The 23,537-nt window shown below is 44.0% G+C and overlaps 2 protein-coding genes across 5 annotated transcripts in view; both read left to right on the forward strand.

Moving 5' to 3' along the window:
• The window catches only part of LOC109640844 (aryl hydrocarbon receptor-like), a 32,284-nt gene extending 23,883 nt beyond the window's left edge, over positions 1-8,401 (forward strand). Inside the window, exons 9-11 of the mRNA XM_069533267.1 lie at positions 756-897; positions 1,215-2,820; positions 4,711-8,401. Of these exons, the coding sequence (XP_069389368.1) occupies positions 756-897; positions 1,215-2,820; positions 4,711-4,860 (1,898 nt within the window). The 3' untranslated portion in view covers positions 4,861-8,401. The remainder of the gene's footprint in view (positions 1-755; positions 898-1,214; positions 2,821-4,710) is intronic.
• A 4,664-nt stretch (positions 8,402-13,065) lies between these two features.
• Positions 13,066-23,537, forward strand: part of kalrna (kalirin RhoGEF kinase a) — a 100,750-nt gene continuing 90,278 nt past the window's right edge. For 2 of the 4 annotated variants that reach the window (XM_069532410.1, XM_069532411.1), the window contains exon 1: positions 13,066-13,342. In XM_069532410.1, coding sequence (XP_069388511.1) covers positions 13,276-13,342 — 67 coding nt within the window. In that variant the 5' untranslated portion in view covers positions 13,066-13,275. The remainder of the gene's footprint in view (positions 13,343-23,537) is intronic. The other 2 variants (XM_069532413.1, XM_069532412.1) reach the window with 2 other exon arrangements.

Below are 23,537 nucleotides of genomic sequence, written 5' to 3' on the forward strand. Positions count from 1 at the left end.
CCAAATTACACAAACTCGTAAATATCGCTCCCTTAAACGCGCCAAATCATTTGTTCTCTGGGAAATCAGGGAAAATATCGAAAGAAAAGTTGAAAATGTTAAAGAAGGTGAGAAGAAAACCTTCCTGGAGTGAAAGATCTTTTATCTGGGAACATTTTATGTGTTTTCTCTTCGCCCATGTCCCATCAGTCTATATTCTAGTTTGGTGGAAATCTGTTCAGCTGTTTTTGCACAATCCTGCTGACACACCTCCACCAAGGCCCAACGATAAGAATCACTCCTGTAAATATGAAGTCTTTCTGCCAGATGCAGGAATTATTTCCTGAGAAATCAACAAAAATGTTGGAATTCCTGGATCCATGTGTGGATCTGCACCAGAATGTGCTGAGTTCTCCTCTGACTCACAACTTCTCCTTCCGCCGAGTTTCCTGTTGAGTTGTTTTTGTGTAATCTTGCCTTCAAACTAACACATGACACAATCAAGCAGACGTTTTCGCTCCACATCCAGTTCGACTCTCTCCAGAAAAAGACTCCACTCGTCCCTGCTGGTAGAGAGGAGCTTACTGTGTCAACTTAAATAACCTCCTCCTCCTAACGACCTTAAATTAACTAAGAAGTCACCTCACAGGACGTCTGGCCGTTGAATTTCCTCCTTTTAACAGCCCGGGGCTCGGCTCTGTGCTTCCAGGAGGTTTATATTATTTTTCCATGTGGAGTTTATTACTTATACCTGTTTTTGTTTTGTATGTTTGTAGTGATGAAGACGGGAGAAAGTGGTCTGACGGTGTTCAGGCTCCTCACCAAGGAGAATCGCTGGAAATGGGTCCAGGCTAATGCCCGACTGGTTTACAAGAACGGCAAACCGGACTACATCATCGCCACCCAGAGGCCTCTCTTGTATGTTCCTGTCCCTTCGTGTTGTGTTGTGAACCAACAAGTTGTTCCAGTAGACGAACAAAACAAGAATAATGAAATGTTATAATATACATGTATATAAAAATCCGTTTCTCTGGGGTCAACTAACCTCTGCTCTTTGAATTAATCGTTTTAGCATAAAGTTGAATTGCCATATTTTAAAATGCGTGTTGTAATGTGACACATTTCACATCGGTCGTTTGTGGGAAATTTAACTTAAACATGTTTGAAAAGTGGCTAAGAACCAAACACAAGCTGCAAAGGTCTCCAGATCCCAATCCTGTTTTCTGTCGTCACAGGGATGAAGAGGGAGGAGAACACTTGCGTAAGCGCTCCATGCATCTGCCCTTCACCTACGCCACAGGCGAGGCTCTGCTCTACCAGTCCAACCATCCCATCGCGGGCTTCGGAGACGGAAGCCACGAGAAAAACGGTAGCAAATCAAAGAAGAGCCGGACTGACAGGCTGGTGAGGGACGGTCTGGACCCTGGCTCCCTCCTGGGGGCGCTCATGAGTCAGGATGAGTCGGTGTACGTTTGTCAGCCGGCCCTGGAGCCCAAGATGTCGTTCCACAGCACTTTCTTTGGCGAGCAAATGGGCTTCTCTGACTCCGAGCCCTCCAGCTTGCACCGGAGCTGGGACGAGCCGAGCAACGGTGTGGTGGGTCCGGGCCTCGTCGAGCCGAACACGAGCTTCGACCCGCTGCTGGCGACTCTGGACTCGCTGTCCTTGGAAGGCCAGGGCGTGGTGGATGCGGACGAGGGGGGTTGTTCTAACGGGGAGCTGTTTGGAGCTCTGGAGGGTTTGGGGCTGAGCGCCGAGGACCTGGAGCTGCTGCTGCTTGACGAGCGGATGATCAGAATTGAGATGGACCCTGAACGGGTGCCGACGCTGGACGACCTGCTGACGAACGACGAGATCCTTTCGTACATCTACGACTCCATAGAGGGAAAGACCGACTCCGCAGAGCACAGGGGACAGGGGCCTCCTAGCACCACCTCCGCTACTGCCACAACATTGTCCCTTCCCGAAAGTAATCCCACCTCTGACACTAATGTGCAAATGCAGTTTCCTCATCACAAGCCCCCCCTGGTGGCGCAGGCGCCCATCGTGCAGCTGTCGCAGCAGATGCAGCAGCACCTCAACATGCAAACAGGTAAAGTGACGCACGACTGGGGCCTGCAGAGCGACCATTTGACAAACACGATAGTTAACGGAGAGCTGCGGGGGCAAAATCAATCGGTCTCTAACGGTCAGTGGACGGCACAAGGGGTTCTGACCAGTGCAGGGATACAACTGGGACACTTGAACACGCAACAGACGGTTTTCAACGGTAAGGCCTCCGAGGTGGATCAGCAGCAAACACATCAACACTACCTGCAGCAGCAGCAGCCCAGGATGCAGAACCAGCTCTCACAGCAGTGCCATACCAAACACAAGGCGTCCAACCTCAACGGACTGTGTGGCATCTCCAGCACAGAGCACGCAGCTGGGAAGTCCCAGTGGCAGGACTACGGATTCGGAGATTTACGGAGTCTGGGCAGCAGCACCTGCCTGGACAACAGCCAAAAACCTCTTACGAGCACCTCACTGGATTCCTGCATGGATTACAGCATGGCTGATGTTGAGAACGCAGATTACACCATCAGCGGAAGCGGTTTGTTCGGGAGGAGCGGGCAGCAGCACGGGGCCGAGTCCATGGTCTCGTCCTTCCAGGGGATGAACCACAAACGGCCGCAGGAGCAGATCTCGGTTCCTTTGGCTCAGGTCATCTCCGGCCTGTCGCAGTGCCCTCCCCCCAACGCCTCCCTGGAGCAGATCCTGGGTGTGGCTAAACCCTGCCGGCAGCTAGACCATTACGGCATGGTGACGTCGGAGATGCCTCACGATCCCAATCACAGCAAGGTGAGGTCACGAAATGTGCACTTAGCTGCTGTTAAAGGAAATGGATCTCAAACTTTTCAAAACGTTTTGTTGCGTGATCATCAATTTTGATCGTCGTGGTTTTCGTTACGTTCTTTTTCTCTTTTCTTCGTGGGTTCGTTCCAATACTTTAACAATTCATCAATTACTCAACATAAACAAATTTAATCCCCATTTTGTTAGTAAAAGTAAAAATGACAAAACTCTTTGGCAATGATTCCTAAGCCACTGTTTTTGAATGCTAGCGATAAATGAATTTATATTTTACAGTTTAACCATGAACATCATCATAATTAAATATAAACAAAAAGGAAACGTGAATGAAAAAAGCGTTTAAGGTGGACAACGTTTTGAACGGGATGAAAACAACTCAAAACATGTCCAACATTTGAGGAACTGAACTTGCTGTCAATATTCCTCTCTCTCTCTCTCTCACACACACACACACACACACTCTCGTAACTCCGTCGCACACTGACCTTTCCTTATATTTAAAACTTCCAGCTGCTGCCTCCTCGGGGGAATCTGTCAACATTTAGTACAAATTCTAATCAGGCAGTCGTGACCTTTCCAGAGTTAAATCAAGCTCCTCGATAAATGACCTCTCCGACGAAGGCGACTGTGAATTTAACAACATTAAGAACCATGAGTGTAATGTTCAGTGTAACTTGTGAGTATCATATTGTGACGTCCGCTGTGATTCAGCAGCTCAATTATTTAGTGTGTGGCACCAAAAATACCTCATTTGTGCCCTTTATTTTATTTTATCGTGTGTGCATATAAATCTTTTATTCTCATATATTATGTGTGTGTCAGGGATTAGATGGTACAGTGCTACGAACTACACTGTAATAAACAGGTTGGATTAATCATCACACACGGAATAAGACAACAGTTCAATTCAAGAAAATTGTCCTTTTTGCTCGCCATTATTTTTATTTTAAAAAAATCAGAGCATCACTGTTGTTCTTGTCTAAAAGTTTGAAATATGTTGGTTTCTCTGCTGTAGAAAATGGAAAACTACTGAAACTGGACACGTGTTATTTAGTTTGGCCCATTCTTCTCAACGAGAGCAGGCTGAAAGTGTAATGCAACACAAACAGCAACGCAAACTGTCCTTTAAAATGACTGTGAAGTTAAATTGACTCCAAAACACTGAGCGTTCATGAAGGTGGGTCTATTCCCAGAGTTGATAAGTTTGATCAAGGTGTTCCTAATAAACTGGCCACACGTGCTCTGTGTGTACTGGCTGTCATTCAAATGTAAAACAACTTTTAATTGGTTGCACTGACAACATGCAGAATTTGAAATCTTTACATTTACAGTCTCAATTAAAACCAGTGAACTCACGACATTGGTGCTTGTATCAGTAACTTTTACATCATTACATCTGTCAAGTTAAAAGATGACCCGTTGAGTTTTCACATCTGGAGCTGAAGGATGATAATGGTCATTCTTATAAATACAAAGGTGCTTTCTATCATATTACTACTATTTAAAGCTGATTTGATATCTGTGCGCCTCTATTCACTCCCACAGCGATTTACAACACACAATATAAAACACACACGATCAGAATAAATGATAATAACACAGATAATAAAAGCAAAAGACTTCAAGTGATAAAAGATCCCAACACGTAACGAATGAATGAAGGGAAATGTGATTAAAAACATTTATTTTGTTCATTTTGGGTTTGAACATCTTTAATGAAGAGCTGGAACAAGCTCATGAAGTGATGCAGACGTGGATTAGATTCATGTTCCAGCATTAAAGTTACTAAAACAGTATCACATATATATAAATATATATAAATATATATTACAGTATTTTATGATGTTAATACTGCAGCGCTCTCCTCTTCTCGTATAGATGGAGAACGGCTGCATCCTGAACAGCACTTACCCAGGAGGCTGTGCTCTGCCCAACGGAAACGGACCAGCGCCCCCTACTGTCCAGATGCCCGGCCCCGAGACTCTGTCAAGCCTCCCCGACCCTCCAGCCACCGGCTTCTACCTCTGACCGTCTGAGCCGGCAACAGTCAACACACACTGTTACTGGCCAGAGACACACAATGACTGGAGCAGCCTTATAGAAACCATAAGAAACCAAGCTGAACAAACGTAGGCCTATGTGTATTTCTTTTTCTTTTTCTTTTTTTATTTGGATTGTATTTCTTTTTTGGGGGAGGAGGGGATCACGGTGTTGTATTTCAAGACAGATTATCATACGAGTCCTTTGTTTACAATAATGCAGTCAAGAGAGCCGAGTTCCTTTTAATGCAGAGACGGAAATGTGAGTTTCTGTGAAGCTGAGTTTTATGAGTTCAGACACAACAACAGTTTAGAGTTAGAGGCAGCTAAATGTTTGGATGCTGACGGGACTTTGAAAATCAATTATTCTCTATATTAAAAAAACAATTAATGCAGGATTTCTGTTAAAACAATTTGTTGAATTGGTCCTTAAACATTTGGATTAACTTTGTTTTATTGGAGGATCAATGATCCTGAAGCTCGCCACAGATTAGGACATAGACATAAATACAAAACTTTTCCTAATTCCAACCTTTGGAAATGTCTCCTGCCTGCTGCACACCCGAGGATTTACCTGATTCTCAATCTTTTAATCGTGAGAACGCACAGATGAGACGATCCAGTCGAGATGCAGCGACACTTCCTCAAAGTTTGAATCATTTCCAGAGACTTTGTTCCCACAATTGCACAAGTTTGTCCTTTTCTACTGTCCCTGTGGTCCAGGAGACACAGATTCAGTCTGTGACATTAAGATTATTTCTGTCCTCAGGTGTTCAGCAGCCATTTTCGGACATTTTACAGACAAACTAATTTATCGATCAGTCGAGAATATAACCGCCGATAACGATGATTAAAAAATGTGGCACCTCTAAATTTCTAAGACGCAGACAAACCAGGATGTTGAATCTGACCGAGCAGCAGCTGCAGTTTCCTCTGTTTTCTGATTTTTAGATTTTCAGCAGATTTGTCCCAAATTTCCCAGATTCAAATTATACTCTGGTGTTAGAGGTAGAATATAAACTGTGTTTGTCTCCGGCTTTTTGTCACTGAACGTCGACGGGAGACGTCAGCGCCGCTCATGCTTCTTTCGTCACGTAACAAGAATGTAATTTTTTCCGTGTTCGGTGATTTCTTTGTTGAACAGTTTTTTACTCGTCAGCAACGAGATTATTTTTCGTATGTTTGGAGGAAAAAAAAAAAAAAAAAAGTCTAGAATATGGAAATCATGGCTAGAAATATCCTGCACTTTATTTCAAGCACCCACTTAATGCAGATCTGTAGTCAGGGACCCTGGGGAACAACAGACCCTGTTTTTATTTTGTTGTTGTTGTTGTTGTTGTTTATCTTTGAAACAAGATGAACAAGTTTGTATTTTTTACTCCGACGGTGAGGAACATTTCAGGTGACGCGTTAAAGTCCTCACAAGCACAAACTCTCCTGTACGATTTCTTAGTGTCATCATTTTCATCTTTCCCCGCTTGAATTTTTTTTGTGGTTGTTGATAATGTTTAAAAATATTTGGACCTCTTGGATGAGTTTTCTTTTCTTTTCTTTTTTCTTTTCTTTTGTCAAAGTTTAACGGACCTAATTAGGAGATTTCACCTAGTTTGAATTTACTGTATTTATTTGTGTCCTACAGCGAGTTAGCATTCCGGATTGTTTTTGAAGTTGATGTGTGACACAGGTTTTTTTGAACAAAAAGCACTGATGTGAAAAAAAGAACTAGAAAATGTCCTCTGTCGTCCTCCGCTGAAGCAGCTGTTGCTCTTCTGAGGAAACCAGCTCAGTCTTTTTCTTTTTTTTTTTTTTACAGTGAATCCAAACCCACGTCCATTACAGAACAAACGAACCCGAGATTTTAGAGAAAAAGTTTGACGTGTCCGGAGAAGAAATCTCTTTTGTCTTGTCGCTCAGAGGGAGAGAAGCCCAGAGACTTTAAACAAAGACGGACAACGTCTCCACGTCCTCCCTCTATCTAGAAATGAGGCCAGAATATCCCATACGCATGCCGCCATCTTGTGCCTGATTACATCACTCGGAGTCAGTTTGTGCTCGACCAATCGGGAGTCAGCTGTCAATCAAAACGTGCTGATCGGAAACATGAGCAAACATCGGTGTGATAAGAACGACCTGAAACGACCCAAACCATTTTGACTTTGACTTTTTGATTCAGTCGATGTCCGATCTACGAACACGGTGGAGGCGGCGAGTATGACTTACACCGCAGGCAGCCACCAGGGGGCGAGTGAGACCCTTTGGCATCAACACCCTCTGGTGGCCGGCTGCGGTATAGGTCATGACTCAATCCATCCATGTGAAATGTGAGAAAATCACGTTACTCAAGTGAGTTTGACCGGACGATCTTTTGTGTTTCTCCACGTGAGCAACGCAAGTAAACACAACTCACACATATTTACAATCGGTAACATCTACAGCTGCATTGTGGGTCCAGAAGATCATCAATATTTGTTCTCGAGCGGTTGAAAACCATTGACTTTGTATTTTGCTCCAGATGGATGGCAGCATTTTAATCTTGGATATTTTTGGCAGAGTGGGAGGAAGTTTTATTTTCAATCTGTGACTCCTTCAAACTGATTTACATTCATCTCCTCACCTGAATTTATTGTCTGAGTTATGGAACAAAAACCGTTTCTCCTCAAAATGTCAAACTTTTCCTCTGAAACCGCGGAGAAACTTTGTTTACATCATCAGGTCGGTAACTTCAGGTGTTCACGGGATCTTGGCGCAGGTACAGAATGGTAAACACTGAAAAAAACCAAATGTGAGTATTAAGAAGAGGCGTCATCTCTTCTGGAAGGATTTAGTTCTGAATGTTTCTTGTACATAGTGAAATGACTGGAAAATGATGCAGAGTAGAATTATTTCAACAAGAAAAGATGCTGAAAAGAGATTTCCATTTAATTATTCAAATAATGTCATACTGTCGGTATTAATATTATTGCTGTATGTTTTATGTTGAAATGTGAAACACACGTCGTTCGAAATGTTATTCTTCCCTTTGTTTTTTTTTTCTACAGCAGAAATGTTTGCTATATTTAATATGATTGATGTGACTTATTAACAGTGTGAAGTAAAAAAAAAAAAAAAAAAAGATGTGTATATAAAGCGAACCAGCTTTGACAAATACAGGTATGTACATAGTTTTACGTCGAGTCACTCGTTTCAAGCACTATTTTTAAAACACATGCTTATCAAACTCCTTGGTTGATTCTTTTTGGTTTTTCTTTTTTAAAAAAGTTGTAAATAGTTTGCTCACCACAGAACACTGGACTCTATGACAGCCTGAAAATGGTGCCATACTACTGAGACTTGTTGAATAGGCTATGATGTTGAGAGAGTTTAATCTTGTCTTTCTGGGTAGCCACAGTGACGTTAACATGCTAACAGGACAAGGTGTAGATGTTGTAGATTTGACCCGTGTCCTTTGACTGCTTGTTTCAAATGTATAATTTTCTTCCTTTGAAATAAAGGATTTCTTCAATCACAGTGAAATAAAAAAGCAAACATCGTTCGAGTGTATGTATCTGGTGCGTCTCGGCGCTCTGAGGCCTCCGGTTGTGGTCGCGTCACGAAAACTGTGATAAAGACGGACAACACGTCTCCACAATTATTGAGCTTAAATATCCGGGATACGGGAACAAGCATCTTCGGAGTAGTGGTCCTGGTGTGGAAGTGCAAGTAGGCCTCAGAAACATAAACACTCGAACATACATCGGGGATCAGAACTACCTAAATGTATGCGAAAATTATATTTAACGTGTAATTTGATTCTTTAGTTTGGTCCATGTCCCAACTGTGAACATAGAGGAGGTGGGGTGATGTTCTGCAGACGATCAAGACACCCTGGCTTCACGTTGTGGTCGCAGTCACATCGTCCATCTTTATGTACGAACTGTTGGTTCAGGTTAGCTAACAGAGGATTTCACAACTTATCCTCTAGCAACAGAGCTGCTGTTGAACATCTTGATTTAGTTTTTAGTTTTAGTTGTTTTTTAGTTTTTACGTATTTACCATCAGCTGTTCGATCGAGTTAAAGCCTCAAACATTTGTGTTTAAGCAGCTGACATTCTGGTGTCTTCGTCACCCAAGCGCAATGAATCCTGGGATCAGTTGGCCAGAGAAGGGTCCACCCGTCAGAGCTGTTAGGGGAGGGGGTCCTGCACCACAAATCCACCGTCATGGCTGCCAGTGCAGGAAGATGCTCCGAGCTCAGGACCTTCAGGTGCGTGTTGAAGACGTTTAATAGACAAAACGCACAAGTCCGTTCTCCTGCCACCACGATGTGAGGAAGTATTGGAAGGATGAGTGGATGTGATAAAGGAGGGATGACAGAGGAGGTGAAAGTCACATCGAAAGCCAGACGACTTGTTGTTGCTGTAATAAGCTCCCCCACTGTTAAAAGCACCCGTGTGCATTTCCTGTTTCCTTAAACAGCTGCTTGTCTCCGCAGGGGATCTTATTAGAGCTTCTGATTGTGTAACTGTAAACAACGAGGGCGGCATGAGAGGAGGAGATGGGTGAGGTGCACGCACAGGTTTGAAAGGAAGGAGGGACCCAGCGACTGAAGACGTTTTCAGACACGAACTCTATATAACGTCCGTGGAAAAATCAGATCAGGACGTTTTCTGGATTTTCACATCCGAAGACGCAGCAGGAGACTGTTCAGGTCAGACCGGATCCCAGCGGGAGGCACGACATGACGTTTGAGTTCTGCTGCGGGAATCACGTGTTTTCGTTTACTCCTGCCCTTATCGCCAAAAGCTCTCGAATCTCCACGTGTTAGAAACGTCATTTTACATTTACCTTCTCACCCGGGCTCACCTGGACTGAGGGGTTTGGCAGGAAAACCTCTGGAAAACGTGCTGATGAGAAATAACTGATGAAGAAGTTTTAAAAAAGCACAAGAAGTTTGTCATGAAGTAACTTACAAGTTTCCATAATTGACCTGATTTTGCTCCGACCCCTCAGGAAACCTCCTGACGTCGAAGAGAAAAGGCATGTTAGTGCTTGTTCGTGTCCTCGGCCACACAGGAAGTAGATTTGATAAAGTGTAAATCCCTCTGAGGATGACGAGCATCACTTCTGCTGCAGTATTGAAGATGAGGCCTCCTTGTTTCCGACAGGAAACCAGAGCAGGGGGATGCAGAGGAGGAAACAATCAATATGCAAACACGCTCGCTAACGCTCTCTTGTGTTGTTATTTTAAGGATCAGATACTGAGGAGACGTCGGTGTGAGTTCCTCCGAGGGCGTCGGGAGCAGAGATCCAGGTTGAGTGGTGGAGGCGAGGGCGGAGGTTTGGAGGCGCTGAAGCTGTCCTCGTTCACACAGAGACACATCTTGAGTCATTCTGATCTGAGCAGGCGAGAGACAGAACATCAGGACCGAGTGTGCCTGAGGGAGGCTGTCACAGAGACAGAGGTTTGAGGCGGCTCCAGCGACCTCAGACATATTTAGATGATAAGCAGGAGTCTCTCTGACCGTGGAGGAGACGTGACTCATCAGGAGAACATCGAGTTCCACCGTCTGTCACAGCCACGCTGTGGTTTTCATGGGACGTGAAGCAGAGCAGAGAAAATGAGCTGGGGAAGAGAAAAACATCCAGAGTGTCTCAATTAAAGAAGAAGGACAAGATGTCGTCTTCACAACAGACACTTTGAAAAAGTATTTCATCATGAGGTACTTGTACCATTTCAGGCTACTTTATACTGACTCAGGTAAACTCATCATTCTCTATGAGTGATTTAGTTTCTGTTTATTAAACACTTTGCCGTCGTTGTTTCACTGTAAAGCAGCAGCTTCAAGATTAGTTTGATGGTTTGTGGGTTTTTTCTGGAATGACCTGTACGATCGGTTTAACAGCCACGTGGAGGATTTTACAACCAGAGAGGAAAAAAAACTGATTTCATCCTCAACATACGAGTTTTATTTTTAGGACAGAGACACCAGTCATTCAACCCAAACTGCAAAACTGCAGAGTTTAAATGCTAAAAAAGTGAACGAATGAAATCACTGCCAGGGAAACAAATTCATTTTCTACCTTAGCGTTTCCCATTTACTCAGAGTTTCTCAGGAAAGTTGCTTTGTGTGGTTTTATAATGTACAAGGGTTGAAGCAATTAAGTGTGTGTGTGTGTGTGTGTGTGTGTGTGTGTGTGGTCAGTGATTCAGGAGCAGACAGTAAAGGAGGAAAGTGCAGAGCTACTTGTTTTGTTGTTGTCATCCTCAGTGAACAAGACGACGAACAGTTTCTAATTTGAAAATCCTCCATTTAAAGTGACTTGAACGAGGCTCTAACACCCTGTGGGGTGATCACCAACACGTCACATGTCGAGACCGTTACGCAATGACCGAGCTGCCGGTGCAGCGTTGGACACTAGGTGGCGGTAACACACAGAGAGAGGTTTGCATCACAGCCTCTCGTGCATGACCTCCATGCTGATGAGATGATGAGAGTGAGAGGCTCAGACCGACAGGAAAGATGGAGGACGAGGTTTCCTCTGGACGAAGAGAACCATGTTCTGCTTCAAGAAGGATTCTTACTGAATATCTGTAATAAAAGCAGGAGAGTTATGATGTAAAACCTCTGAATCGACAAAATCCAGATGGAAATAGGTTTGATTCCACCACAGCATCTGCACATGTAAATATTATCACCACATTCAACATGTGTGGATTTGGACTAATGTGTGTTTCTGTATTTTGAAAAGAAAGAAGATCTCAAGGTCGAACAATCCTACACCTGATCGTCTGGGTTTTATCATTTAAAAAGAGGAAATGTCGGATTACCTACACGACATATTTGTCGTAATAAATAGTTTAGTTTATTTTGTACATTTCAGAGTATTTAAAAATCAATACCAAACAAAACCCTGGTACTTGTGTCATGGATGAAAAAGGAGCAGGAGGAAGAAAATCTGTCACGTAAATAACATTATATAAAAACAGATTTCCATCGCTGTAGTTGAAGAAAGTGAAAATCCAGAGTCCTGCTACAATTTCCTGTCAGAACCTGATTAAGAGAAATTTAGTCGAGCCCAAGCATAAAAAATCGAGTGCATGGCTCAGCCGAAGAAACAGAACCAAGACCTGAACATCTTTCAGATGAATTCATGGATCAGTGGAAAACAGAGCAGAACATTAGGATGTGACAGTGAAAAGCTTCTCTCTCTCCGTCCGTCCATCATCTGCATCAGTTTTCCTCCGAGGGTCACGAGTGTGAGGTGGGACGATTTAGAACCAACAGTTTTCTGCATCTGATTTCGGAGCAAAACGTATTTCGAACAGTTTGTTTAATGTGTTACTGACAAATACAGATTACAGAGGACGTGGAACCGATTTAAAATGGATACGTTCACAAGTTACAATAAAGATGGACGACATGATCATCGGCCCCTGGTGGCTGGCAGCAATATAGGTCATAAACTCCACCTCCTCCATGTAAGCGGATGGGACCAAACAGACAAACTGCAGGACGACAGCTGCATTTGAACACAAGAATAAAATGTACTTCGATGTCCCCAGAGGATGAACTCTTCAGGTTTTAACATTCAAGTGGTGTTTTGCTTTAGCGCCACCATGAGGACAAAGTGTCAAAGTTGCAGTAAATACCTCTCACGTTAATAATAATGACAACAACAATAAAAACAATAATACTAATGACTTTAAATACTACTACGACTACTACTACTGATAATGATTATTATAATTATGACAATACTACTACTAATAATAATTATCATAATCACAATAACAACAATACTACTATTACTACTACTGATGATTATTATTATAATAACACTAATAATGATTATTATAATTATGAAAATACTACAGCTACTGCTACTAATAATTATCATAATCATAATAACAACAATACTACTACTACTACTACTAATTATGATTATTATAATAACACTAATTATGATTATTATAATTATGACAATACAACTACTACTAATAATAATAATAATAAAAACAACAACAACAACAACAATAATAATAATAATAATAGAGAGAGGGAGAGGGGGGTACGGGGGAGGAGAGGGAGGGAGACACTCAGGGAGAGAGAGAGAGGGAGGGGAGGTACGGGGAAGAAGAGGGAGGGAGAGACTCAGAGAGAGAGAGAGAGGGAGTGAGAGAGGGAGGGGAGGTACGGGGGGAGGAGAGGGAGGGAGAGAGGCTGGACCGGGAACAATAGAGAGAGACGAAGCCAGCAGTGTAGCAGCAAACAACCGAGAGAGCGAGAGAAAGAAAGAGGGGATGGATGGAGGGAGAGAGAGGGAGGTGAAGTGAGAACATGTGAGGACTCAGAGACGACAGGGATTCTTCTCCTCCTTTTATTTTCTGTCCGCTCCTTTGTCGCTGGATTCTATTGATTCCGGTATGAACCCTGCAGAAGCGGCCGAGGAGGCGCCAGGCGACCCCGACACTGATGCCTTCTACAAACCAGGTAGAACCAGGAGCTGCTGCACAGACACACAACACAGACACACAACACAACACAGACACACAACACACACACAGACAGACACAGACACACAACCACAGCATCACAACAAGTCAGCTGAATGTCACCGGCAGCACATGAGAGCAGCTGCAGAGGAACCAGCTCAAGATGAGCGAGAAAATCCAGCTGAAAATGACGTGAATCCTGCTGTGTGTGCTGCAGGAGGGTGTTACATGTGTGTGTGTGTGTGTCTGTGTGTGTCTGTGTCTGTGTGTGTCTGTGTGTGAGAGGCACTGACGGTCTCCACAAAGGAAAGATAAGGAATTAAAGAGGAATCACAGAAGATCAGCTGCAGAAAAGCTCAAGATGTCTGTTCAATATGCTGCTGAAGGACGATTTGTGTCGAATCAGAGGTTTGATAACCATGGTGTGTGTCTGTGTGTGTTTGTGCATGTGTGTGTGTGTGTGTGTCTGTCTCAGTGTGTGTGTGTGTTACTGGTGCAGTTGGAAAAGAAAAGCACAGATGATTGTGACTAAACTGAGGTGAGAGAAAGTGTCTGTATGGTTGTGTGCAGGGTGAGATAATGGATATAGTGTGTGTTTGTGTGTGTTTGTGTGTGTGTTTGTGTGTTTTGCTAACAACATTGTGTGTCTGAAACTTCTACCAGAGCATAATGGCTCCATCTCAGAGCCCATTGGCTGCTGCCTGATGCTGAACTAGTCTCTGGGGTCTCAATATTTCGGAGCTTCCAGTGCGGACGGCGGATATCCGGGCCAAGACTCTCCCTGTCCTCCGTTAGCCGTCCACTGCTCACAGTCCAACGACGTGAGGACGGTGTTTGAGTCGAGGGACGACGTCTACGACCAGATTTATTGAGCAAGTTTACAAGCGTCCTTTACGTCCGGACGACATGTTGCCTCGAAAGGCCGATAGCTGAAGCGGTTCAGTCAATTAGTTTCCCCTCTTTTGCTCCACACATGTACGGTTTAACTTTTTGTCGATCGATTTCCAAACTGAAGTCTTCAAACTGCTGCAAATCATTCACGTGATGTGAAACATGTCTGGAACTTGTACCGGAGCATAGTGGCTCCATCTTTTGTATGACGGCAAATGAGTCTCTTGAGTTGATGGCCAATATTTTGGAGCTTCCGGCATAGACAGCAGAAATCCGGGGCCGAGAGTCTTATCTTCTGTTCGACGTTCACTGTTTGGAGTCCAACGTGAGACGTGAGACGTGAGACTGGAGTCGAGGGACGTCCTCTAGGACCGAAGTCTTCACTAGCGAGGTTTACAATCTGAGAACAGTGGTGTTTTAGGTCCGGACGACATTTTGGCTTGAACAAAACGATCTCATTCACAGAATCTGTTTGTGCAGACGAATGGTTCCAAAGCTGCACTGGGCAAATTCATTGATCGAGTCGATCAGTGTTTGACTTCCTGTTTCCAAACTGACTGAAATCAGTCACGTGATGGGAAACAGTGAAGCAGCAGCAGCTCGTCACAGATGAGTTTTACTGCTGCGGACACGACTCACCTGCCTGTGTCTGGAACCATCGGTCCGCCGGCTCAACATTCACTGATGCTTTGACGAACACAAAAAGATCAATAATTATCTGGCTCCAGCTGCTTTAATATGATGATTTGCCGTTTGTCTTTGTCATGTGTCTTTGTAAAGTGATTATCTTTGGGTGGACAAAGACTGAAGGAATCATTGATTTTAAAAATCTAAACGATAGAAGAAGAAGAAGAGGGAGCAGCTGCAGTCTTCACCTCAGACCATAGAATGTTTGGGACGTTCATTTGGATGGTAGTAAAATATATTGACTTTACAGCTGATTGGGTTCAGTTAAATACGTCTAAATGAAAATAACCCGGTTGAGATACAGATGTTATGCACATACACATGTTAAATAGACTGAGTGGTGCAGCAGTGCTGGAGGGGGGACACACCCTGACACCCCCCCCCCTGTGTGTGGCAGTGTAATTCAGTCCCATAACTTTATTATGAACAATCCAAGCCAAGGCAGTTTATTAAATCAAACACACACTTAACACTCTCTCTGTGAGGCGCTGTGTGTGTCGTCCACAGAAACACACACAGCTCCACGTGTGGTCGGCTCCTCCGCCTCTTTCCCGTGATATTGCACGACCGTCTGCTGGAACGTGTCCAGCAGGTGGACGTGGAAATCCTCCGGTTGACTCATCGTGAGTCACGAGGGCCGAAAAATAAACAATCTGATTCATCGGATTCTGGTCAGAGGTTCGACAAACGTACGAGTGAAGTGGAGTCGCAGAGAGAGTTGAAGTCAGACGCTGCAGCTGACTCACATTAAACATCGTGTTTTCATGTATGTGCTTGAGTTTTTACATCGGCCAAGGAGGCCATGTTGGAACCACTGGATCGATCACCACAAACTTTTGACATTTTTGTGAATTTGTTGAGAAACAGTTCAGAGATCTGGATGAAAATAAGGATTTAGAGCTGATTTATGAGTGTGTGCAGCTTTTCTGGATTTAAGGGACTGTTGGGCCTTGTTTGAGGTTTGTGCCGTTCAGCCGGGAAATGAGCAATCTCTCTCTTTTTCATAATGTGTGTTTTCTCCTTGTGCTCAAAATAAGCTGGAGGCTGCGTAATTATGTTTTATCTCGTATCTAAAGAAAGAATCTCCACACCTGCTGTGTCAATGTGAGATGCCCTCAGATGTCCAACAGTTTATTCTGCTTTGCAAATTAGAAAAACTACGACTGTGTGTTGGATTGTGTGTGGAGATGATTACGCCTCGCAGCGCGGACCGGAGCGCACAGTGTGATGCTTTGAATTGAATCTTAGTGTTAGTTTTGTTTGCTTCATATTTTTATGCGAGGAGGAAGAAAGAGACATAAAAAAAACAAAAAAACAAAGAGCACATGATCGCATTAAAATGCACGACTGTGTTTGAACAGCTCTGACTTGAGTACAGAGGAAATTGGAGACGACTCGGTCCCACCTCCTCATTTCATTTTCAGTAGCGATACCGATCTGTTAATGAGCCGGTCATAAATCACCTTTGCATGTTTCTGGCGTTGTCTCATAAAAAGAAGTTGACCTTACTCTTCTCCTCTCAGTCGACCATGTGTGTAACGTCTCCGCATTCAGTCCGTCCAGGAAGCTGTCAGGCTGCGTGGTGAGATAAGAAACACATGCTTGTGCAGCACAGCTTCTATCGTCTGGTATCATTTCATTTTCCTTGTAAACTTTATCATGCATGTTGCTTCTGCAAGCGTTAAATACAAAATTTGTGGCGGTTTCAGTCCCATCACATCCCGTTACACACTTCAGGTGCTTTACTTCCTTTGTGACACGATGCTGCGTGATGTTAATACAATAACAACAGATCTGAGTCTTTGCGGAGGCGTCTTGCAGAATTCATGTCAGTAGATTTTTCTACCGACGTCTTTGATTTGCTCTACATAAAAACACTGATGTGTCCACAGCAGAATTTATACGTCATGTCTCCTGCTGCTCTACCCAGAATCCACCCCTCCCCTGAATGTCCAGACCCTATCTACGGTTAGCGCCTGAATGCATCACAGCACACTAGTTTCTGCTGCATTTCGTAAACAAAGGAGGAATAAATAGAGCTCAATCTGGATGAAATGATGTAGAGCGAGGACTGTAAACGCTGCAGAGAGGGCAGGAGGAGACAGAGCGTCACTTTGTGAGCTGAGCTAAAATCTACTGATTCTAAAAGTTGAAGTTTAAAAGTTAGGGTACGAATCTTTATTAGACATTCTACCAAAATCTGAACTATATTCAGCTCATCGATCTTAATGTGCTTTAACAGATGAATGAGCTGATTATAAAACTGTGTTTGTAGAATTTCTACATAAAAGCTCCACTCAGATTCATTCTACTCGTCAGTTACTTGTGTTTCCTGTCAACGCACTCGGCTCAGGACGCTTTTGAAAAAGTGAAGTCGATCTGTTTGAATGTTGCATCTATAGGAAGTGATTGAAAACAAAATGTTAAATGGAAATTATGCAGCAAGAATCCTTGGATTTAAAAAAAAAAAAAAGAGAGCAACAGAAGAGTGATTGACAAAGAGCAGAATGAATGAATGAGTGAGCAGTTCAAGTGCTCATCATGTGCCGGGCTTGAGTCTGAAAGCTCACACTCAAACGCAGGAAAGAGCATCAGCTCAATGTTATGCTAATCATCCCGTTTATAAATAGAATCCCAAATTATCAGATGGGAAACGGGAAGTGACACGCACGCATTCATACCTACACACATGCAATCAGAGGTCTGAGAGTTCACCCGACGACTGACGCCGGCTGTTGATAAGCAACTAAAATCATGCAAATCACTATTTTCTTACAACAGAGCAAGTTTCACTTTGGTCTGTGTTCTCACCCAGGGCATGCTGGGAGATTGAGGCTACCCTCATGAACCAGACTCTTGCTAAAAGCTGCAGGTTGTCGTGGGGTTGAATCCCAGCGTGTGTCCTTCATATTCCAGCAGTGAGGAGCAAGGTGGGCTCCCCGCTGTCCCACTGTCCCACTGTCTGCATGAACAGGTCATTAGATTTTATTCCCTCAGCTGGTGTGAGCCACAAACAACGTCTGTAGCTATGGTGATATGGTTTTTCCCGCTGCTTCGAGAAACAATGACCTTTATAATGATAAAGACGTTTAATGAGCATGTCTGGTTTCGTCTAATCAGGCCGGTATCAATGCAGGAAACAAACAGCAGGACCAGACTGGAGCATCTGAAGCCGACCCCACGTTACAGGGTGGGATGTCGGGCTGTCTGACACACGAGTCGACTGGTTTGTCGTCCAACAGCAAGAAGGTTTCTACTTCTCACTTTATCACGTCAGAAAACATTTTCCTCAGGAGTTTATATTCACAGTCTGTTTCTAGAGATGAGAGACAATGGATGGATTCAAACAGTCGTCCTGGATCACATCATGTTCCTGAAGACACGTCCACCAAACTGGACATTGGTCACTGGTGGACGAGTGTGATGGAGTTGCATGTTTACGTATCTGGTAGAAAACATTAAAGTGCAACCACGACTTTTAGTCGACCCGTCCCACTTTCTGTGACACACAATGAACTTGCACAATCATAGTTGTCCCGCTTGCCTGAAGGCACCTTAAGACCGGTTTCATTTGAAGCATACCAAGTCAGATTTTATTTCACCTTAAGAGGAGATCTCGTTTCATTCTGACGAGACCTCATTTCACCCTGAAAAACAAACATCATCGGACTCCGAGGATAAAAGTCTGAGAGGGAGACCTCATCTCACCCCGAGGAGAAAGTTCCAGTCTGCACCTCATGTCTGCTGGCACAGGCTCCTTTCAATAAAGGAAATAATTAAGATTTTATTCCTCTGGTTGACATGGCAGATATTGTGTGTGTGTGTGTGTGCGTGCGTGCGTGCATGTGTGTGTGGGTGTGAGAGAAGGAATTAGACAGACTCTGCTGGTCTGTGGATAAAAATGGAAAGTGTACAGTATGTGTGTGTTTGAGTGGTTTGCGAGCAGAGACATTACACGGATGAATGACCAGTAATCCATTCATACACACACACACACACATGCACACACACACACACACACACACACACACACACACACACACTGCTTCCTCCCGTCTTAGAGCCAGATTAACCTGCAGTGTGAGCGCTCAAACTCAGACACAGAGAGAGAGAGAGAGAGAGAGAGAGAGAGAGAGACATGCAGAGAATTTGGATGAATTATATCGACGGCGTGTTTTTCTCTAATGTTCCTCGTCAGATTCTCAAGCTGCAGTTTGAGCCGCGGCGTCACTACAATCAATTATCCAGTTTACGTGGAGGGATTAAAGCTAATGATAAAGGCTGTTGTTTAAGTGAAGCTTAATGAGATCACACTGTCACTAACGCCGCCCGCTCTCGTGCTAATCCACCAGTAGTTCCACAACTTACACTGAGACCTCCGATCATAAGCCGCTGCGAATTTATATAAACATATTATCAGACTTATTGTTTCAGGAGGCCGACTGACTTTGCACGTAGAGTTGCAGGTTTTTTCATGGACACAGTAGAATTCTCCGAAAGCTGTAAACATTCTTTGATAATTAAAATCTGCAGAAATTACTTTGAACAGTGTTTACCGTCCCTCCTCAATATTTTCTACGCTCTTCATTTCCCATGGAGTCGACATTAAACCGTCGTGTTATACATGCAGTGCACAGCAGGGGCGTCCCGGCACCATGTTGGAATATCATGTTATTAAAATGTAATTTCCTAAAGCAGCTTTGGTGCGGAGCTAATCCTCCGATTTCAGTGATCTGTCAGTTAACTGTTAATGCAGCTGCTGCGTCCTGTAGTCGCTCTGAGCTGGAATTCGTTGACCGTCGCATTAGTGGAGTTTTTAAAAGCTGCGGCTTTAAAACAAAAATAAACATTTTAGCTCCGTATCAGAAATTACATTCGTCCATAGCGACACCCCTGGAAATGTTTATCATATTACTGTTCACACCCGAGAGCATGGCTGCCTGATGGGTTCTGGCAAATATTGTAGAATGATATTGGAGTTTGGTTTTTATCTACTTTATTTTTTTACTCTGTCTGTAATCAGGGAAATCTTGTTCTGTTTTCTTGTCAGGCTCGTTTTGAATCGGACAGAAATGTGCAGCCCAAGCCAAACTGTGTATCACACACTGGGTGTATGAATACATGCGGAGACAGTATTCTCTGTTTTAGCTCAGGGTTTGGTCTCCACCAACTCCTTTTAATCCTCCAAACCGTGCAGCAGTTGTGTTCAGAGCCTCTATCGAGCTCTTTCAGTGGAATCATCCGCCTGCTGTGGCCAGACTTGTGCTCGAAGAGTGATGAGAGTGAATCAGAGCGGTGACGTTGTGGGTCGCTCAGATAAACAATGAGCTGAAACTCACTATAGAAGTTTTTAAAGCGGAGAGAAGCTGCAGATTCAGACGATAACTCTCCCACATTCTCATGTCCTGATTCGATCCCCTGCAGATGATAAGAATATCGATTTCACGTCACAAATATTTACTTTATAAGAACGGGAAATCTTTTCCTGCAACAGCTGCACATTGTGGATTTTACCAAACAGAAGGAAATTGTGTGTTGGTTGTTGTTCAGCCACAGATTTGATGGTTGTGTGTGTTTCACCCAGTGTGGAGCTGTGGCTCATTAATGTGTTTTCAGACGTTAATGGACGTTTTGTGCTCTATTAGTGAAACTGAACAAAATGAAACCAGTCGAGTTTGATTTCCATCTTGTGAGTCCGCGTGCACGCGTGACAAAATGTGCTGCCACCTACTGTTGCAGGAAGTAGCACAGAGGTCGTTGTGAATAGTCGGGCAGGTGTCTAATTGTCTGTGTGTTTGTCGGTGGACTGACTCTGTTGCCACGACACACACGGTTTGATCCTGTGTCTGCCGACCCGTGAGATCACATCAGTTTCATTTACGATAAGAACTACATCCAGTGTCCTGTTCCTTTAAACGAGGCCTCAGTCCTGAGTCATGGTGAGGAAACCGAGAGGGAGGAGCCACACATCCATTATTTAAGAAGGGGTGTGTGTGTGTGTGTGTGTGTGTGTGTGTGTGTGTGTGTGTGTGTGTGTGTGCTGTCATCAGGAACAATAAGATGCGGCTGCTGAGGAGAGAGAGAGGCCGGGATTCCCTCCTTCCTCCATCTCTCTCTTTGTCTCCCACTCACACACCCAGTGTCAAGAACAGTGGCAGATGGGTGTGAAGACTTGACGTGTGTGTGTGTGTGTGTGTGAGGGAGGGAGGGAGGGATGTTGGGGTGACAGACAGGAACAGAGAGAGAGAGAGAGAGAAACAGCTTAAGTGGATTATCCCTTATTACCCACCAGGGGACAAGTGAGAGAGCTCGAGGTAGACAGAGAGAGAGAGAGAAAGATTGTTAAATAGATAAATACAAAGAAAGGATTTCCTCTCCTCCTCCTCCTCCTCCTCCTTTTGTCTCCTCCCTCCTTAAAAGCTTTTTAGTCTTGGGACAGCTGCAGCCATATGGTGTGTGTGTGAGTGTGTGTGTGTGTGTGTGTGTGTGTGTGTGTGTGTGTGTGTGAGTGTGTGTGAGTGTGTGTGTTAGTGTAATGAGCATCCGTTTTGACTATAATCGATCACAAAGACATTTTACAGACATGTATGTGAGTGTGTGTGTTACTGGCTTCTTAGTGGTGCTATAGCTAATAGACCTTGATGTTATTAACTGCTGTGGGCAGGTGTGTGTGTGTGTGTGTGTGTGTGTTACAGAGACAGGAAGCTTTTATTCTGATTGACAGAGCAGCACCGTATCTATTTTATTTTGATGTCTCAGACCCTCAATCAGAGAAGAAGAAACTAAAACTTAGTGTTTATTTTATTAAAACAATAATACGATGATCTATTATAAATGTCATACATGTTCAATCTCACATGCGTGTTCCAGGTTTGAACGGAGCACCGTTTAGGACTTTACAGAACTTATAGATTCTCACCACAGCATCCTATGATTCTTTTACTTTACTTTTCCTGTTTGTCTCCGCCCCTCCGCTCTCAAAGATCTCGACAGGCGATGTCAGGCTGCTATTTATAGTTTACACCCCGATGACCGAGTGGCTGCTGTCGAATTCTTGTGTTTCCTGATCGGACGGAGCTCACTGAGGATTCCGAGGCGTCCGCTCTTACTTGCCCCGGTTCGATTCCCACGTTTGAATTTGAAATAACTCTCACCAATGATCCGAAAATGGAGAATGTGCAGGTTTCACCCGGGTCCCTGGAGAGGCTCTGTTCAAGCCAATGGTCCAGTCGTCCAATCGGAACAGGTTTTTCTTTGCCGCTCCCTGCGGCCCACGCTCGACCACTCGCAGCCTGAATGTCAACTCACACACACACACACACACACACTTAGCAGGGCTTCCTTTGAGAGGAGCAGTGTGTTTGACTGGGAGTAATTACTCACCACCCTCGTTTAAGTGTGTGTGTGTGTATGTGTGTGTGTGTGTGTGTGTGAGCGATGGCTCCCCGGCGGCGGGCTGAGCTGTCAGAGAGCAGATAAGCGTCCTGAGGGCGACTCAGTCAGACCTGTGCTCTCTCTTCATCTCTTATTGATTCCTGTTGTCTTGCTCCTTTTTAAAACAGAACCTGCTCTGGTGTCACGCTCTCCATTCGGTTTTGACCGCTGAAGCAATTTTCAGTCAATCGATCGGTTGATGGAGAAGAAGTTGACAGTTCGGTGCATCGAGTAACCACCTCAGTCGTCCCTCTGATCCTGGTTTCTCTCGGCTTCGCTGCTTTCTCTGGTTTTTATTGTAACCATCTGGATTTTAGTCGCACATCTGTCGGGCAATAAAAAGCTTCCGTTCAATTGTGATGCTCGTTGGAATTGATTTACGAATTGCTTGTTGCAACCCTGCCACACGTTTCCTTTTGTTGAGAAGAAGACGTGGAGATAACGGACTGTAAATAAAGAGGCATGACACGTCTCCACTTCCTCCCACTGTTCCAGAAGTGAAGCACAAAAACCTCCAGGATACGAATTCTTGCCATCTTGAACTTTCTCAACAGATCGTGGCGCGTAGCCGGGACTTCAAGGTCCCACAGGCTCGACCAATCACAAATCAGTTTCAGAAGTTGATCTTTACATTTCACCAGATTTTTATTGCATCAAATTATTTGCTTTCATTGAAATTTTGCCAAATTGTTGACATATAGCTAACAATGGCTACCGCCATCTTGACAAAGAAAACAACGTGCACACATGAACGCAGTTTTCCCTGACAGATGTTTGAAAAGGACACACGAGCATCTGGATCCTTCACGGTGCCCAACACGTGAACAACACGTGACCAACACGTGACCAACGTCTGACCTGTCGGCACTTCGTCCGTTTGGTTTGCTCTGATTTGCTTCTCTCTCCTCGTGCTAACACCAGTACTGTTCATTAGTTCACTGCAGTCAGTAATTAGCCTCTTACTCTGTACTACACAGCAGTAAAACACTTTATTGCCCACCATTGGTAAACAAGGAAACGTGTGTGTGTGTGTGTGTGTATATGTGTGTGTGTGTGTGTGTGTGTGTGTGTGGTAAGTTAGGTCTCGTAAAAGCATGAGTTTTTAGTGAAACGTAGTTTGCAGGTTAATCAGCGCTGAACGTTGGCTCAAGAACACTGACATATGAATATTCTTACCTTTA

Source organism: Paralichthys olivaceus, chromosome 10 (genome assembly GCF_024713975.1).
Source record: "Paralichthys olivaceus isolate ysfri-2021 chromosome 10, ASM2471397v2, whole genome shotgun sequence".
NCBI lineage: Eukaryota > Metazoa > Chordata > Actinopteri > Pleuronectiformes > Paralichthyidae > Paralichthys > Paralichthys olivaceus.